The sequence below is a fragment of the Parambassis ranga genome, chromosome 5 (genome assembly GCF_900634625.1).
Source record: "Parambassis ranga chromosome 5, fParRan2.1, whole genome shotgun sequence".
Lineage (NCBI taxonomy): Eukaryota > Metazoa > Chordata > Actinopteri > Ambassidae > Parambassis > Parambassis ranga.
Window position 1 is genome coordinate 9,172,226 of NC_041026.1, and position 18,505 is coordinate 9,190,730.

Genomic DNA, 18,505 nt, shown 5'->3' on the forward strand with positions numbered 1-18,505 from the left:
CCCCTGAAGTGTTCAAAAGTCTTTCTTTCAGGTGGCTGAGGTAAACAATGTCTGTTGTTTAATTGAAAGGGGATTCCTTATAGCTGCAGCTTCCAATGTACAATTGAATAGCACTGATAAATCAGCTGAAACAGGAACTCAGCATCTCAGAAAGCATCTTATCTCTTAGAGTGCAGACACTACTCTGTATCCTCTTAGACCACGGATACTACACACACACACACACACACACACAGGGCTGTGAATGACTCTGACCATGTGTGAGAGCTTAGCACACGACAGAGGAGGGGTGGAGAAAGCAGTGTAGGGGCATGGCGCTAAGTATCAGCAGCCAATAAGAACTTGACTGACCTCACCGTTTCAGCGCTCAAATGTCCGCATCTTCCAGCAGTTTGATCCGGGCTCTGAATGAACTTCTAACTTTACTCAGTGGAAACAGATGCAGTGTGACACTGAGGTACCACTGGCAACTTCTGGACTGTCACAGTGGATAGACACTCATAGATCCCTTCTGGAGTATCTGAGAAAATACATGCAGTGATTCCTTTTTTTTTATTTCATGCATATTCAGTCCCATTCAATGATGTCTGAGCTGTGCTAACGTGCCTCTGAGACGTCATCTGCAGAGCTCATCTGTACCCTGTCCAAGAGCTCCTGCCGAGGTAAGATGCTCGACACAGACACTGTGCACTTTCAATATTCAGCAGGCATCTCTTTTTTTAAATAATGATGTGGATAAGTACCTTGTTTTCAGCTGGATATTCATGAAAAATGGATGGCTTTGTCAGTATTATAACAATACTTATTATCTGCGAGTTCCCTGAGCAAATATTGAACACACTATTCTCATCTATAATTAATCAGACAAATTCACCAGGTTTAATAAATGATTGGAGCAACCTGGGGTCAGAGGAGGCCCACAGCATGGCTGCAGGCGAGGGGAATGAATGGAAGCTCGAAGCACAAAAGTTAATGATAGATGTTTTAACATTATACACACTGCTTCTGTTTATTGGAGTTAATTGTTTATTAAAGCCACACAGGATCTATAGGAAGTGGGTTTATTTGTTAAACGAATTGATTATGACAATTTAGCCTTTAGCTCCTATTTGAACACCAAGTCCTGTGCTGTGTTTTCATGCTGTCTGTGTGTATGTTTTCAAGTGGGGGCCACCCACTGTGCCCTGCTTTATTTAGACCCTTACAATGAGGAGGGGGGGGGTCATGCAGCTGACCACTTATTTCAATCTTCTGCTCGGCTTAAATGAATCGACTCTACATCGTTTGATGCTTTTGATCTTCATTTGGAAGCACAGCCATCAATGATCTGTTTTATTTATTATTTCTGTAGTTTTGCAATATATGGGGGGGTATTGGGGGGGCTCTGTCTCTCTTAACTCGTTCCTCCATCTATCACCAAATGTATGGTGATAGATGCTGTCCGTAAAGGGCATTTCTCCAGCAACCTGTTGTATTTAAGAGAGGGCCTGCTGGCAGTGGGCCTCACTTCCCAGTAACAGTGGTTATCAGTTGGATATCAGCATGCGTGATAAGGGTTAAATCAGATTAATTAGCCTCACTGGTTCACAAGTTCTGCAGTGATTTTATTAACAGATCAGATGCAGCTGCTTCAAAGAGGAGACTCTACGTCCATGTGCTTCAATAAATATAACTGTATGCATGTTGGAAGTGGTCCGTTTTCACTCTGTGGTTTGTTTGTTTGCTAGACTGCAAGCAAGCTAGCTACAGTGCTAACAATGCTAACAGGATGTCAGTAGTGGCTCAATTCACAGAACTGAAAAGTTATGTGCATACTTCAAAATAAACTCCCCCTCTGTTGGTTATAAGAGTGTATTCTGATTACTGTCAGTACATACAGATGCACCTAAAGGTATATTATAATACCTGTTTTATAATTAAATATCATATTTAATTATACAAACTTATTGGTTATTAAAGTAGTCCAGGGTCTCATATAAAATAAGAAAGATACCGTGAGTTCATATTTCACTTTTTGTACCTATAGCGTCTGTAGAACAATGCAGGAGGCACATTTACAGCTGCAGTGCAGCAGCAAAGATCCCAGCTCAATAACAAAAGTACTTTAATACATTAAATATTCACGACTTGCTGCACACAACTGGCTTAACCAATAAGTTTTCAGAACACTAAACCAATTCATCAACCAAATCAAGCCCTCCTCACCTGAAAAACAGTATATCATCACCCAGTCCAGGCCGTAGCCCTGAGCTACTGAGCAGTGTGAATTCAACCTGTGTTCACGGTCTGATCGATGTTCTCTCTGGATAGCCTCCCCTGTGTAAACAATACAGTAAGTTGTTTGACTCTGCAGATGGACTCTTATTCATCACCTCTAAAGGGAAACTGTGGGAGATCAGCAGGTGGGAGCTCAGCCAATGCACGCAGCCAGCCATTCACAGCAAAGCAAGAACAGAAATGGCATCTTTAATCTTAAACTCTGGTGTTGAGTTGGGGACATTTTTTTAAAGAAAAAGTGTGTTTTTTTCCCCAAATAAGGTATCAGCCAAGCAAGGGCACTCAGAGGAAATGATAGGGCAGTATACACGGCATGTACTTTATGTTGCATGGGGAACACGGGGCCTCCAGAGAGGAGGAAATCCTCTTTAGTCCTTAAGTAGTACAAAGCCAGTGAGAACATACACGTAAGGTAAAGACAGGTGACCCACTGTGAAGTTTAGAGCAGCTAGTGTAACAGCAGGGTTGTGTTTCTGCATATTCTAATCATCTTTCTCTCATTAACAGTTCTCCTGTCTGTGAAGCGTGTTGAATCTTGTAAGGAAGAAAAAGAAAAATGGCCCCCGCCGTTGGTGGTCCTCAAGGCTACACGCCGCCCGAGGGCGGCTGGGGATGGATGGTGGTGATCGGGGCCTTCATCTCTATCGGCTTCTCCTATGCATTTCCCAAGTCCATCACTGTCTTCTTCAAAGAGATCGAGGTGATCTTCGATGTGACAAGCAGCCAGGTATCCTGGATCTCCTCCATCATGTTGGCAGTCATGTACGGCGGAGGTGAGCTGCAAACCGAAACACAAGCCGCTGAATGTGGGTTTGTTAACGCCTGACATTTAGCACATCAAGGGGATTTATAGATTGAATCAATTTCTGGCTCTTAGCACGACCGTAAAAGATTTATTCCTGCAGTGTTCAGGTAGAAGCCGATCAATCGCTTTTTACTGAAATACAGTGTCGCCTTTCAGTCTTATCCTGTCCACAAAGAGGCTGCTGATTCTCATAATTACAGTGCAGATTAAATTCAAACTGAGATAAAACAACACCGATGTTCCTCCGCTGAGCAATTGTTGCAACATTATCTGTGTTTGGAGCTCATGTGAGTGCGATTTAGCCTTGTATACTCCTGCACTCTTGGGCTTTCAGAGTGGAGGACAGGCAGTTTGAATGAAACCGTGGATGATGTCACACAGGTCCGGTCAGTCAGGTGATGATAAAGCTCTATTGATGCGCGTGATATTCAACACGGAGAGAGAGAGTGTGTCCATAGAAGCTCTCCTTGTCGCACCAGACCGCTGCTCCAAAATCAAAACACTGCAAGTTTTTACCCTAATGTGTGTTCAACCAGGAAAATGATGACTTCAGCATCTAATCTCAGGGAAGTTTCAGAAAAAGTTGCTGTAGTGTGCCAAACTGATGTGAAGTGGAAAATACAACACTGTATAAAAAGACTTTCTATTAAATTTCTATTCAGACCTGAGCGTAAAAATGTAAGTTCTTGAAGCAATAAAAGGACAGCTTTTCCTACCAGGCAGCACTTGATACACTGTGTGCATATAGTAATTTTAAATGAGTGCTATATAAATCCTAGAAAACCAAGTTTCTGCATGTCTGTTATTCCCTTTCAACTCTCCGAGTAAAGCCCAATCGGAAGGTCGGCAGTTCGACCCCAGCTCCTCCCTAGTCATTGTTGTGTGTCCTTGGGCAAGGCACTTTACCCACATTGCCTCCAGTGCACTCACTGGTGTATGAATGTGGATGAATGAACCGGCGGTGGTCGGAGAGGCCGTAGGCGCGACCTTGGCAGCCACGTCTCCGTCAGTCTCCCCCTGGGGATCTGTGGCTCGATGTATTATTATTATTATTATTATTATTATTAATATACACCGGAGGTATCATGTTTGGGGTTTAGATGGGAACATCAGTCACTGAGCTGAATTGTCTCACCCTCAATGATCAGCAGCCACACCTCTAAGTATCAGCATCCACCCAAACATGCTGCAGGCCCATGCCAGGCCGACACCTCCTCATCCTCTGCTCACATCTAGAGAAGGCGCCTGTGTGGTGGAAGACATCCTGCACTGTACACACACATGTAGTGTTTAACCAAACAGCATTAATGGAGGCTTCATTAGTCAAGCAGGAAAAACCGGAATGATTGAAAATGTATAATGCTTTTGGACATGTTAAAATTCAGAGGCTGCATCCTTGGATGTCTGCCGTCTGTAAAGGCTTCCATAGACTATAAACAGGGTGTTGTTAAATGAGACAGTCTGGCTCATGAAGGGACTTCCTTGCATCACCAGCTGTCACGACACACAGCTCCCGTCACAGAGCAACCTTGAAAGCTGTAGGTAATTCTTACATTTCAAAGTGAACTCTGCGGCCGTGGAGGTTCCATTTTGCATCTTGGGACAGAGTTGCCCAAATGAAGCTTCCTTCTCACCCATTTATTGATGATCGATTTCACAGCTGCCCATAATTACACCTCGTTTGAGTTGGAGGGGTATTAATGAGGATGAGGACGGGCTATACATCGACCTGCTCTGGCTTCAAGTCTTCAACCAAAGGCTGGCTGGACCAATCACACATCAGAGATGACAGTAAATCCACTGTGTACGCACCCACCTGGACAATCCGAGCCAACGCTGACACAATCTTGTTCTTTCACTGCTTTAAGATGGTTAAACTCTGATCATATTTGATCGTAATCACAGCAACAAATAGCACATCTAAGGTCGTGTTGGCTTATTTGTTAGAAAGGCACACGTCCCAACGAGCACTGGTGTCAATACATGTTCAATTAATGCAATAGTTTAGATGTAAATATGCACAGTTGAAGGCAAGCTATGCATAGTAATAGAGAATAGGTGAGGAAGTGTTTGTCACTGCTGTGAGTAGATGACAGCTGTTAAACATTCCGAGCACATCGGCGGGAGAAGTTCATTAACAGACTACTGTTGCGTACCTCTGTACTCCTTCAATTTTTGATTCATTACATTCATAATATTCTACATTGGTTTGTCTCCAACCTTTTTTATCCCAAGCAACCCTCCCTTGCAAAGCAAGAGGAAAGAACTCATTGTTTGTGCGGAGACTGCCTGCATTACAATTTAAAAACCCTTTGTCTTGCACCGTGCTGGCAAATGAGTCTGGACAACCTCTAAACAAAAACTGTCAGTTTCCATTTAGGTTCATTGGGTAGTGCAGGGATTTGGCAGGGAGGCAGAAGTGTCTTCCATGTGGATCCTCATACTCATTTAGGCTTGTTGTTATAAGCTGTGGATGGAGGTGGTGTTGTGCGACCTGAACCCTGCTGCATTTTAGTCATTTGTTTACAAGTCATAGTCATTTCCTGAACTCCTCTTGAATCCCCTTCCCCACCCACTACAACAAGAGAAAAAAGATTTTCAGTGGTTTATTGTAACCACCAGCATGCACACTGTAGTGCCAAGATTCATCCCCAAACACTCACTCTAATACACCCCCACCCCACCCACTTGTCTGAGCTGAGATGCTTCCAATAATCATCTCTAATGCACTCGGAGTCCATTTATAAAGAATTCCCAAACAAATTATTTCTCTGTCAATTTTTATGAATCTCTGATTCAAATAAATGATTATTTCATCGCAGCTTTTGTGGGTTTTCTGACAGAGCGCATTATTAATGGCATGAGAACACATCTACTGCAGTGCAGCACTGACAAAAATGATTGCACAAGTTGTTTGAGCTTGTTCAGCCAAAGCTGTGGCACCAGAGCCCTCTGCTGGTTACATGCCAAACTGAAGACATCATCTCTCACAGTCTAATATATATATATATCTGTGTTGTTTGTGCTCCAGGTCCTATCAGCAGCATCCTGGTAAATAAGTATGGGAGTCGCCCTGTTATGATGGCCGGAGGATGCCTGTCAGGATTGGGCCTTGTCGCTGCCTCTTTCTGCAATTCTGTGCAAGCTCTGTACTTTTGCATTGGTGTACTGGGAGGTACCTGACTTTAACTTCATATATTATCCAGTTTATTTATTTAAACTGTGCACTGTTGCCATCTAGTGTTCTTCAAAAATATATAAACCAGATTCCACTCTCTTGTCCTTATTAATATTTAATCTAATACACAGTTCTGCATTGATTCTTCCAGGGTTGGGATTGGCCTTCAACCTGAACCCTGCCCTCACTATGATTGGAAAGTACTTCTACAAGAAGCGGCCTATTGCTAATGGACTCGCCATGGCCGGGAGCCCCGTCTTTCTCTCCACCCTGGCTCCCATCAACACCTGGCTCTTTGACCAGTTTGGCTGGAGAGGAAGTTTTCTGATCCTAGGCGGCCTCCTCTTTAACTGCTGCGTCGCAGGTTCTCTCATGCGGCCCATCGGCCCGAAACCCAAACCTGTCGAGAGGACTTCTGAGAGGAAGACGGTGGCGCAGACCATTAACAGCTTCATTGACCTTTCCTTGTTCAAACACAGAGGCTTCTTGCTCTACATCATGGGCAATGTCGTGATGTTTTTTGGTCTCTTTACGCCACTGGTGTTCCTCTCTAATTATGCCAAGAGTAAGGACATCCCTAAGGAGAAGGCGGCCTTCTTACTGTCTGTGCTGGCTTTTGTTGACATGTTTGCCCGGCCCTCAATGGGCATAGTGGCCAACACTAAGTGGGTGCGGCCCAGAGTACAATACTTCTTCGCTGCCTCGGTGCTGTACAATGGAGTGTGTCATGTGTTTGCTCCGATGTCAGTTGACTACAAAGGCTTTATTATTTATGCCATCTTCTTCGGGTTTGCTTTCGGATGGCTGAGCTCAGTGCTGTTTGAGACACTGATGGACTTAGTAGGAGCTCAGCGTTTCTCCAGTGCAGTCGGGCTGGTCACCATTGTGGAGTGTGGGCCCGTATTGTTAGGGCCGCCACTGCTCGGTGAGTACTTTAAATTCACATTCCCAAAAGCATCGGTCCACTTTAAAAAAAAATTGTTAATTTTCTTCACAGGAAAGTTCAAAGACATCTACAATGATTACAAGTACACGTACCAGTGCTGTGGGATCCTCCTCATCGTCTCCAGCGTCTTCCTGTTTGCAGGGATGGGACTGAACTATCGACTGTTGGACAAGGAGAAGAAAGAGGAGGAGAGGAGGGCCAGGATGGGAGGCAGAGAACAAAGGTCCAACAGGGACAGAGAGGTGGCGGAGGCTGGAAACACAGAGGACACTGTCTGATGTTCTGTTCCATGTTCACTCTAATGCTGTCAGAGAGCTGGATGTTCAGGGAAACATATCTGCTCCTCTGAAACAGGTCACATAAACATTCCACATCTTTAATAATTCATTGTTCTGGATGACTGCCATGGCAATTTTTCCACCCTTTAAAGCTCTTTAAACTCTTATAAACAATTCACATAAAATACCTCTTTTATTCATAATGACACTGGGAAACAGTTGGTATTTGCTTAGCTTTAATATAGGGTCTTATGTCTTTAAAATCACTCTGCTGTATTTCTAATGCAACACATTCACATGATATATACACAGTGTTTTAACCTAACTAAAAAGTACCATGAAATAATTTGAAGTTATCTTGTTTTATTATTGTACCTCACATTGATTGGAACTCTTTAAGTTTGTTTATTTCACACATATATGATCTCATTTCTCTTCTTAACATGTTTTGCTGGTCCGTTTTTTTTTTTTTTTTAAATAATAAAGATCAATAAAACGTGCTGTTAGAATAAGAAAACATGCTACTGACTACTGAAGTTAAGTCAAATAAACAAACATTGACTAAATGTGATACCATACTGTGTTTTAATGATTGAATGGAAGACATTAGATTTATCATTGACATGTGTTAAACATGATACAGTCCAAAGTGGCCTTAATTAGAATATTGGCTGGACCTGGTTGAGCGCTGTGACACATGCCTGACTGTGTGTGTGCTGATGGATCCAGAGATAAATACAAGTGCAACGCTGCTCTTAAATGAAATGTAACCAGTGTGATTCTGTTCTAAAGGGATGTGGCACGTGAATTAGAGCCATAGCATCATCACCATCGACCCTTTTTGTCCATTTAGTGTGTCTCTGGGTTAATAAAAACTATAATTTATAGTTACCAGAGTATAGCTGTGAAAGTTATTACTTTATATTCCTATTTTAATGCTGCAATACACTGCAAAAAAATGACAATAAGATGCCATTTAAATCAGGGACAGATTATAATATTATTTGATTGAGGGGCCCATTCAGTTATCAGGAGGGAGAAACAGCCCATGTTATATGATCACGGGGCCCTGTGAAGACATATCATATCACATAAGCAGGGTTATTTGGCTACAGAGCCCCACTAACATATCAGGATGGATAAAGCAGGAAAGGCTTCAGGGCCCCCGGAGCTCCGAGGCCCCTGGGCCTTGTAGGCCCGAAGCCACTCCTGATTGAAAGTGGGAGTGGCACACAAAAAACAGATTATTACAAATATGACCATATAAATGAGGCTGAGAAAGTACGTTAAAGAGCAAACATCATGTAACATCTTCCATGATTTATGTGTTTATAGTGTCACCATATGGCTACAGTTACTTGTAAGGCATACGGACCCCTACAAATAAGTTTTACTTGTGAGTTTTTGAGCACATTCAGGGGGTCGATAATAATAATAATAATAATAATAATTTCTTGCATTTCAATAGGACTCTCGCACGTTTCGTGCTCGGGCCCTAATAATAATAATAATAATAAGATTTAGCAAGATAACGATATTATCAGCAGAAACAACAGTAACGTCCGATAATGGGTGCATTGGCCGTTGACGTACGGTTGCTTTCACGTACGACGTACAGTCAGGGAGTGACGTCAGATTAAAACCGTTAGCGGTGAAGGATTTACCGAGGTAATGTTTAAAGTTTAATACCGGCCGTTCAGTATATCTTATTTTTGACACCTGAAGCGGTAACAGCGGCCTGACTTGTGTCGTTGTTTGGCTGGAGTCGATGCTAATGTCAGGGACTCGAGTTACTTGTTAGCCTCGTAAGCTAAATTCAACAAACTGCGGTGAAGCTGCTAGCTAAACTCAGGCTAATGTAAGCGGTTACTGTTTTAAGTTCGTGTTATTTCTCCACATTTTTATCCATAACGTGTTGATATGTCCGAGCGCTGCAGTTTATTAAATAAACAGCTGATATTTGATTTATTCTGTTATTATTTCAGGATGGACAGAGACCGGGGGTTTAACTTCAAACTGCTGGTACCTCCCAGGGTGAAAAGCGGACAAATATCTGCGGTCCGACCTCAGGAAAAAGCGGCTGACAGCTGCGTGGATTTCATGAATATGTTGCAGCAGGTAAATTACTAAACTAGCCAATTATTAATTATTAATGAAGGCTGGCATAACAAATAATGTCATTACTGGCTTATCATTAACACTTTCTCACCACAAACATAACTCATTAATTGAAGTTTTTTTTGTTTACACTTTGACTTTTGGACATTGAATTATGTGTTGTACTAAGGCAGTAATCATTAATACTTGATTAATGATTAACAAAGCAGGATTGCTCTCTTTCTCTAGAGTCAGACTGAGCAGAGCATGGCAGTCCCTCCTGTTTTACCAACTAAACCAACCAGACAAGGTATATTTAAAAAAAAAAAAAAATACCCAATACATATATGTCCAATACATAAATTGTAGAGTGTTGTGCACATAAATATAAAGTCATTATTATTATTATTATGTCTCTTTCAAAGACTTCACCAGGATGAAAGTTGTGCAGCCAATGGAAAAAGACGAGGTAGTGTTTTCACTGTACTATGATCAGGCCACACTTAGCCTGCGCAGGTTGTTTACTTCTCATTGTTGTGAATAATCCACAGAATATTTGCAGCATGGGCCAGCTGTATACAAAGCTGTTTGATGAAGTGGAGAAAATGCAATGCTGGAAGGCCAAAGTGGATTCTGACACCGCGCAGAAGGAAAGGAAACTCCAAGATAACAAAAGGACAATGGAAACTCAGCGCAAAGCCATTCAGGAGCTGCAGGTGTATACCACCTCATTATGATTTATAGTATGAACAGCATACTTTGATTAATCAATACTGGTGCCCTTTGTGTGTATTCTGTCTTGATAGTTTGAAGTAGAAAGTCTTAGCATCAAGCTGGAGGAACAGATGGGTGAAAATGAGGATTTAAGGAACAAGTAATGGGTTTTGTGTCCATCAAATTCCAGACATGACAATATAATTGTCAAATATATATATTTCTTACATAACATTTTTTATTTTAAACAGAAACGGTGCAACAACGAACTTGTGTCATGTCCTTAAAGAAACGTTTCAGTGGACAACAGAGAAGATGCAGTTATGTAAGTTAAAAAGGGCCAAAAATAATCTACCGGTACCTATATTCAGCATCAGTATGAAGTTGAAGAAAGTCACACACACAATACTTTAATGTCTTGTAGTTGAGTCTGAGAGAGAAGAAACACACCAGCTCTTCATGCAAAATAGTGAGACTATTAAGGTAATACAGCAATAAATTCATTTATCGATAGTTTGCTGTTACTGTGAAACCATTTATTGTCAATTCACACGTTTAATACTTTTCCTTTAAGAAAATGGTCGCAGCATTTGAAAGTCTTCATCTTCGAGTGGAGGCCGATCAACAAGAGATGGAAAAAGGTATATATATATATATATATATATTTGTTTAATAGACTATTAGGCTGTTTACAGGAGGGACGTCGACATGTTACATTCAGGAATTGCAATTTTTTCTTTGTTTCAGTCAAAGAGGACGTGTTGCAGTTCGAAGACCTAAAGCAGAAATATTACCAGGAATATAAGATGAAAGATGAAGAGGTTATATTTCTTATATGTTTGGATGCTGTAATATGAAATGTGTCCACAGCTTGAAGTTTAAGATGCTGTTCACAGGTTGGACTTCTTCACACTAAACTCAAAGAAAAGGAGAGTGAACTACAAAACCTCCTGCTTGAGCTCAACAATATTCAGAAGCACTCCAGGGAACTTCAAGAGGCAACTGGTTAGATCATCATTACATATATTGATAGTGATTGATTGTGTATGTTTTGTGTCTATTAAACTACCTACGGTAACTTCCTTTACAGATCAACAACTGGAGCTTGTCAAAAGCTACAAAGCTGAACAGGAATCCCTTCTTCAGAAACTACACAACGCTGAGCTGCGCTGCAAAGAAGCTCAGGTGAGTGAGTGGAGTCAAATTTCATGAATCAGAGTTCTTTGCGTTCAGTCTACTTTGATTAAACAGAGTATTGCTCCCTTAAAGAAAAGTCAGGAAGCCGCTGCTGCAGCCCTGGAGCAAAGTAAAAAAGAATATGCACAGATCATCCGAAGCAAAGAGCTCAGCTTGCAAGAGCTCAACAGAATTAAAGACCAACATGCAGAGAAGATGGAGCAGATTCAAAAGACCGTTCAGGAGCTCAGGAATTCCCTAGCCTCGGAGATCCAGAAGTATATTTAGCATCAGAAGATTAACAGGGTTTCCAGGGGTTCTCTGCATGTTAATAAATTAATTTTTATTCACCTTGAAGGGTCGAGGAGCTGGAGCATAAACTCCTAGCAAGTAACAATGAACTTGAGAAGAAGAATACACTTATAGGTAAGCCACAATGGGTGCAATGTGTAAATATTTGTATTTGTTGCTCTTTTAAGCTAAATACATTTTTCACTTACATAGAAAATCTAATGAAGGAGACTGCAAAGAAAGACGGGCTGATCAAAATCATTGAAGACAAACTGGTACGGTGTATTTTAAGATTTGTTACTGAAACATTCTTTGCAAAATTAAGATGTTAAGATGACATGGTATCAGTACATTTTGTTTTTTCCAAGGACATACAGTCAAAGTCCATTGAGTCCATGAAGGGTAAGATTGATGCCAGTGAAGCCAGAATGGAGGAACTTGTAGTTGAACTTTCAAAGAAGGCTGAAGAAAACCAGACATTGAAGGTGATGCAGATAGTTACAGTAAATTAGAAATTATGAGACAGACTCATAAACTTTATCTAAAACACGTGGCTTAACAAAACTTTGTGATACAGAATGAAGCAGAGAGGACCTTTGCTGAAACACATCTACTGAAGCAAGCTTGTGAAGCTGCTGAGAGGGCACAAGAAGGTTTCATGAACAAGGCCACTTTGACCGAGGTATTTCCTTCCACCGCTATGTTTGAAATGTATTTTCTTAATACAAATCGATTAGTCAAAAGGTTTACTATGTACAGTGTGTTACTGTGCTAAAATATCCATGTTCTTACACCCTCAGATCAAAGTGCAGGAGCTGGAGGGACAGTTAGTCACTGAACTGAAGAAAAGTAAAGAATGCAGCTCTCAGATGGAGCGGCTGAAGGAAACCGTTATGGAGCATGAGTGAGTTCATAACAGCCCGTTATTCCATCATATAGAATATATGACTTTTGCACCAAACTGTAATCATAATCTTTTATTTAATTTAAGAGCAAAGTATCAAGAGCTGTTGTCGGCCTTTAATGAGCTGCAGTCTGAGAAAATGACCATTCAACAGCAGTGTGAAAATAGACTGTCTGATGTGAAGTCTGTTGAGGCAGTCATAAAGGTCTGAATTACCCAGACAAATATAAGTTTTCATATGTACAGCAGCATTTATTGTGTGTATTTCACTTCATCGTGTGAATGTTACCTTGACTTAGAAAAGCGAAGAAGAACTCAAAGGGGAAATTCAGAGACTGGAAGAAGAAAACCAGCGTTTACAGTGAGTTTGCAGTTTACAGACTGTTTGACATGAATGTTTTGTATGGTAACATTTTTATATTTTTTGCTAAATAGAAGGGAAAATGACTCCTTTAAAACCAGAATCCAAGATAAATGTGAGGAAGCTGAAACTCTATATACAGAAATTGATGCAAAGGTAAGTAAACAGTCAAAGTTATTAAGACAAGCACAAGGTCTGAGGTGTGACTTAACGCTTGTGTGCAGTTCGAGCTTCTGCAGGAGCACGTTACAGAAAAAGAAAATCAGATTAAAGCTGTTGGAGCAAAGGTGACTGAAATAACTGAAAATTGTAAATTGTTGATTATTTTCTGGAACTAACTAGATTTGTTTGCTTTGTAGCTGCGCAGGCTTGGGGAAAAACTTCAAATGAAATCGAAGGCTCAAGAAGAATACAAAAAAGAGGTTTGTGATGACTCTAACAAAGTAAAGGTGCAGTAAATGGGTCGGCGTTGTTATTTATTCAATTTTCTCTTTTGTATGTTTTAGAATAAATTGCTTAAGAAACAAATAGCAAAGGAAATTGAAAAATCCAGTCAACTTGAAACCGTGGTACGTTGATGACTTTTAAATCTTCTAAAACATTTAAAGCTTATAAGCATTAACACTGTTAAATACATGTGTGTGTTTTGCCTTCAGGTCAACAGTCTTAATGAGGAGTCTCACGATCTCACAAGACTCAAAGAAGACCATCAGAAATTACTCGAGGATCTTAATTCAAAATCCACCTTCACAGCAGAGCTTGAAAATGAGGTTAATTTGACCATGTAATGCTGTAACAAACGTGATTTTTTCCCTGAGATTAAATGGGGGGGGGGAAACATTTGTCTTACAGGTAAAAAGGCTCAGATTAACATCAGCCGAGGCCGTTAAGAACAAGGAAGACACAGAGCTCAAGTGTCAACAAAAGATAGCAGATATGCTCGCTCTAATGGAAAAACACAAGGTGAGGTTATTTATAAGCACTTCTCTTGTGTCACGTATGGTGCAGTTTGTTGCATTGGAACTTTACTCGTCACCTCCAGAGCCAGTATGACCGGATGGTTGAGGAAAAAGATGCAGAGCTTGATGAGAAAAAGAAGAAAGAGATAGAGGCAGTAGCTCATGCAAAAGCACTGGTATGAAGCAAATCATAATACATATTTATTAACGTTTACAATCATCATTAAATAACTAATTAATTACATCCTATGTGTAATACGTGCAAAACTTAAATCAGGAGTTGGATCTCTCAAAGCATCAGAAGGAAATTGAAGATCTGAAGAAGCAGCTGAAGACAGAACCAACAGAAAAGGTAGGTCTGAGTTATGGCTTTGATTTATTACATAGCAGTTTACCTTTCTGGAGCTACAGAACGACTTGTCAGTCGTCTACTGCCAATATTAAGCCTGTACAGCAAAGTCGGGACGTAACCTACAACTGATGTTGTGCCTTGTAACCATGTTTTACAATGAAACATTCTTGTTAATATTTTAGTCAACTGCAGACTCAAGGGAGAGACAAGGGAGCCGATCTCAGACTCCATCTTCAAAGATGCACATATTCGACTTCTCCAGAACCTGGAAGACTCCCTTCCACAGCAAGGATGATGGGAGCAATGAAGTTATGAAGAAAGTGGTAAGTTAGTGATAGGTGATAAGATAAGATAGTGATAAGATAGTGGTTGACAACACTGAGACAGATGCTGCTAGTTAGCTTGAGTGGAAGTCACCACATTACGGCCTCTACACACTGTGCAATTTTTAGCCATCTTATAAGATGCAGGGTGACCGGTCGTAGCAGCGGTTACACTGTGAGACCGTCATCCTAAATTTCTGACACCGCTAGAATTTTAGCTCAGGCCATCAGTGAACCTGTCTCACCTGAACTACTCTCTCTAATGGCCTTTCTACACTGTGTGCGATTTTTAGCGATCTTATAAGACCATTGTGTGGCACAATGTGCAACGTTAATCTAATAAACTTTGCTACGACGTCAAGTTTGATGCGTGCAGACTGTACGATGCCCATTCACTGAATCGCAGGCGATCACAGGTTACAACGTACGTCAACATGCGAGGAGGAGGACGTGGAGTGACAGGTCGTAGCAGCCGTCACACTGTGAGTCAGTCATCCTAAATTTCTGACATCGCTAGAATTTTATCTCAGCTTGTCTTTGGTTGCAAGACGCAAGACGGCCATCGTGGAAGCTGCCTCACAGTGAGACGTAAGACCACCGATTTAGATCCACGACTAAAGATATCTCCACGATTCTCCTACGATGCTCGTCTTTCGTCTGCGGCAGCCCAAATTCACAAAGTGTATACCCAGCATTAGACAAGGAAACGCAGTCAGTCAACCCCCCCTGTCAGTGTGCGTTGATGTTTTAAAGACCACTCTACTATTCACTGTCAGCAGTCAACAAAACAGTCTGAGAATGTCACTGTTATTAAGGGATTGGCAGGAAATGTTTCAGTTATCACAAGATTAGGTCAACTGCATGACAAGGTTTTCTGTCTTCTCTTAATAAGGAATCTGCTGCTGAATCAATCGGAACACATTGTGGAGCAACGCGAAAGACTAAGGTAGACATCACAAGCTAAATCACCACGAGTCACTGATCAGTGAGCTTTTGTTTACTGTTCAATAACTCAGACTGACACTGATTTTGCTTCACAGCCCATTCGTGCTAAACACACAAACACCCCTGGCGGCATAACAGAAAGAGTTGGCAGAACTTCAAAGATCGAAGTAATATATCCTTTATACATTTTCTATAATAAACAAAACAAATCTGAATGTGTTTGTTGACAGTTACTACTTGAATTCCAGTCTTACAGAGTTCTGACACCCCCTTCTGCTGAGAAGACAGCAAAGTGGCCCACCATTGAGCTTGATCCCAAATCTGACAGTCCTGTTCAAAAAGATCTTTTGGTGAGAACTCATATATTGTTAATGTATTTATAATTTGTGAATGATTGAGATAATTTTGTCTTCTGGTACCTGTTTGATAGACGTTTGTAGATGTGCCCACCCCCGCTCCACACTGCAAACTCAGCATCTTCGACAAGGTAAAATGAGCTCAGTGGAATCGCGGTATCATGCAGAATATTTAAATTTGGGGAAGACAAAGCTGTGATTGCTTGGTTTTTTTTCTTTCTTTTTTTTTTTTTTATCAGATTCAGAGCCCGGCCACTCGTAAATCACCAGGCAGCTCCTTAAAGCAGGCCGCAATGAAGCGGATGAGAGATGCTGGCTGGACTGCTGTTACCGGCCGCGACATCAAAAAGAAGAAGACCAGTGAGAAAATCTTTGCATAAGCGTTACTCTTGGGTCAGACACACAGCAAATCGTTTTAGACAGGTGTTCAGGTTTCAGGTGAATGTGTAATGTGTGATCTTAATGTTCATAGATGTACTTTTAGGGATAAAATAGTAAAAAAAATACAACAGGCATCGTTGTAAGCAAGCATAGAAAGCACTGCTATAGTTACATTAGTGTTATTGTTACAGTAAGAGTTCAGTGTTCTTAATTCCTGGTTTTTGGCAAGTTTATTTTCAGATTTAGAAGAGAGAATGTAAACTTCTGACTCTAGCACTAGTACTGATATGGATACTTATATGGAATCTCAAAATTAATCCTAACTGGTGTTCACATGACATTTTTTTGTTCACATTGTTGGTGCGGGAAAAAGACATGATATCTATATATCTCTATCTTTATGTGTACGTGTGTTGACTGCAGTTCGAGTAAACATATGTTCAAATGGCTTAATGTCCTTGTTTAAATTAAAACTATTTTCCGAGGTTAAATTTCACACCAAAAGGCTGACGTAACTGTAAGGACTGTGTCTTTAATGAAGGAACTCGAGGCGAAACTGAGACTGGTCTTCAGGAGCAGGAGGTACATTATCATAGATTGGATGGCCATCATAAAGTCCTCCGGAAATTACGAGTGTGTCATCTTCTGCCACAGTTGCACCTGTTAAAAATGAAATAGGCATTTGTACTTTCTAATAATGAATAGAAGAGTTTGACTCTGGCATAATTTAGGAGAAGTCCTTACCAAAGTCATCTGCGTTGTTGAGAGGTCGATGCAAGTATTGGAGTTTGTGTTTGCATTTGAGGAACATGAACATAACCAATGCCAAAGCAAAGACTCCGAGAACAACGCTCAAAACAATGGTCATATTCTGGTCAGATACGTTAAAGGCCAAACCTAATGCCACGGCAAAAAGAACAAAGTTATTGAGAGGTTAGTCCCTGTTAAATTATAATGAAACTACAACTTGGCACATGGAGCGTGGTGCTTACCTTGTGTGGTTGTGTTCACTGAACCAGAGGTTGTATTGCTGGTGTGAGATGAAGTTGTGATTGCTGGAGTATCAGGAGTACTTGTGTCACCTGTTGTGGACAGGACTGTGGGCGCTGTCAGTGCTGTGAATGTTGGCCTTGGAGTGCTGGGTGGTGTCGTCTGCAGCGATGTGCTGTTTGTTAGAGGAGTCAAGTTGGTCGTGGACTGAGCGGTCAGGGCATGGCTAGTGCTACCAGTGATGGCTGCCGTTGTGCCAGCGACGGTAGATTGTGTCACGTACTCTGTTGAGTTTGTTGCATGTACAGTCGAGTTCGAGATAACTGTTGGATTCACAGTGGAGTTAGATGAAGCTGTGGTTACTTGTGTCAGATTTGTGGTGGTGGAGGTTGTGTTCGCCGTGTTTTCTGCTTGTACCACATTGGAAGAGAACGCCAGAAGGCAGTAAACCAGCGTGACAAAGATCCTGTCCATGGTCATTAGGTCCTTAAGTGGAAACCAAAACATGGGCTGATGAACACGCTGGAAACTCTGCATTGTTAGAATAAATCATCTTTCCCTGATCTCAGTAATATTTAGTTTCAACCTCAAGCTGTTGACAATGTTTGATGCTGAAAGGAATACCTTACACATGGTCCCTTTATGTAGAAAGCAGGTCATACATTTAGGCAATAGCTACAGAATACATTAACTTACTAGGAGGAAATCAGTTGAAACACACTATACATGACTGAGAAAGTACACCACTTACTACAAACGTTCTGATCTTTGTGTTACATTTAAGGAAACTAGCTCCATTCTTCCTCCTGTGTGAAAGTTGGACTGAGTCCAAGCCCTGCGTAAGAGAAATTTGTTGAACTTAATAACACTGCTGACTGCTTTAGCAAAAAAAAATCCAGCCTACCTTGTTTTGTGTGAAAACAGTAGGCTTACTTCCCTGGCAGCTAATCAGTCTCCATGTCACAGCAGACGCTTAACTTCCTACAAGCCCGAAACAGCTACAGGGTTGACTGTTCTGGGACTGCCGCAGGTACAGTCAAGGTAGGCAGGGCTGCACTTTGCAAACTTCCTCCATTGTAGGTTGCCAAGGAGACAAACAACTTGGTTATATACCCAGTACAAAGTTCAGTCTCACCAATCTCACCATCTCATTCAAATGAATTTTACACCCC

At 41.2% G+C, this 18,505-nt stretch overlaps 3 protein-coding genes across 5 annotated transcripts; 2 read left to right on the top strand and 1 right to left on the bottom strand.

Annotated features, from left to right (window-relative positions):
- The first annotated feature begins 390 nt into the window (after nucleotides 1-390).
- LOC114436121 (monocarboxylate transporter 1-like) lies at nucleotides 391-8,050 on the top strand. Its single transcript, XM_028406223.1, has 5 exons — nucleotides 391-662; nucleotides 2,785-3,050; nucleotides 6,114-6,257; nucleotides 6,412-7,185; nucleotides 7,258-8,050. The coding sequence occupies exons 2-5, from the start codon at nucleotides 2,834-2,836 to the stop codon at nucleotides 7,482-7,484; spliced, it is 1,362 nt and encodes a 453-aa protein (XP_028262024.1). The 5' UTR covers nucleotides 391-662; nucleotides 2,785-2,833; the 3' UTR covers nucleotides 7,485-8,050.
- A 1,070-nt stretch (nucleotides 8,051-9,120) lies between these two features.
- On the top strand, nucleotides 9,121-16,365 carry sycp1 (synaptonemal complex protein 1). 2 transcript variants are annotated; one of them, XM_028405559.1, is made up of 34 exons: nucleotides 9,121-9,152; nucleotides 9,470-9,602; nucleotides 9,831-9,891; nucleotides 10,007-10,050; nucleotides 10,133-10,297; nucleotides 10,388-10,455; nucleotides 10,547-10,620; nucleotides 10,720-10,778; nucleotides 10,870-10,936; nucleotides 11,043-11,116; nucleotides 11,192-11,300; nucleotides 11,386-11,480; nucleotides 11,565-11,749; nucleotides 11,830-11,897; nucleotides 11,976-12,037; nucleotides 12,131-12,247; nucleotides 12,340-12,444; nucleotides 12,563-12,666; nucleotides 12,754-12,871; nucleotides 12,966-13,027; nucleotides 13,102-13,183; nucleotides 13,252-13,314; nucleotides 13,387-13,449; nucleotides 13,534-13,596; nucleotides 13,684-13,797; nucleotides 13,880-13,990; nucleotides 14,070-14,162; nucleotides 14,264-14,338; nucleotides 14,521-14,661; nucleotides 15,554-15,607; nucleotides 15,702-15,773; nucleotides 15,855-15,956; nucleotides 16,037-16,093; nucleotides 16,202-16,365. In XM_028405559.1, exons 2-34 carry the CDS (start codon nucleotides 9,471-9,473, stop codon nucleotides 16,340-16,342), a joined length of 3,000 nt encoding a protein of 999 aa, XP_028261360.1. In that variant the 5' UTR covers nucleotides 9,121-9,152; nucleotide 9,470; the 3' UTR covers nucleotides 16,343-16,365. The 2 variants fall into 2 exon arrangements, with proteins under 2 accessions (XP_028261360.1, XP_028261359.1); XM_028405558.1 differs by having other exon boundaries at nucleotides 9,144-9,342.
- Nucleotides 15,644-18,406, bottom strand: LOC114435678 (dual specificity protein kinase shkD). Of its 2 annotated transcripts, none has more exons than XR_003670602.1 (5): nucleotides 18,238-18,402; nucleotides 17,336-17,819; nucleotides 17,088-17,240; nucleotides 16,026-17,003; nucleotides 15,644-15,936 (listed from the first exon to the last, which is right to left on the bottom strand). XR_003670602.1 is itself a non-coding variant. In XM_028405561.1 (5 exons), exons 3-5 carry the CDS (start codon nucleotides 17,811-17,813, stop codon nucleotides 16,876-16,878), a joined length of 759 nt encoding a protein of 252 aa, XP_028261362.1. In that variant the 5' UTR covers nucleotides 17,814-17,819; nucleotides 18,085-18,168; nucleotides 18,238-18,406; the 3' UTR covers nucleotides 16,856-16,875. The 2 variants fall into 2 exon arrangements, 1 of the variants encoding a protein (XP_028261362.1); XM_028405561.1 differs by lacking the exon at nucleotides 15,644-15,936 and adding an exon at nucleotides 18,085-18,168 and having other exon boundaries at nucleotides 16,856-17,003; nucleotides 18,238-18,406.
- Nucleotides 18,407-18,505: the final 99 nt, after the last annotated feature.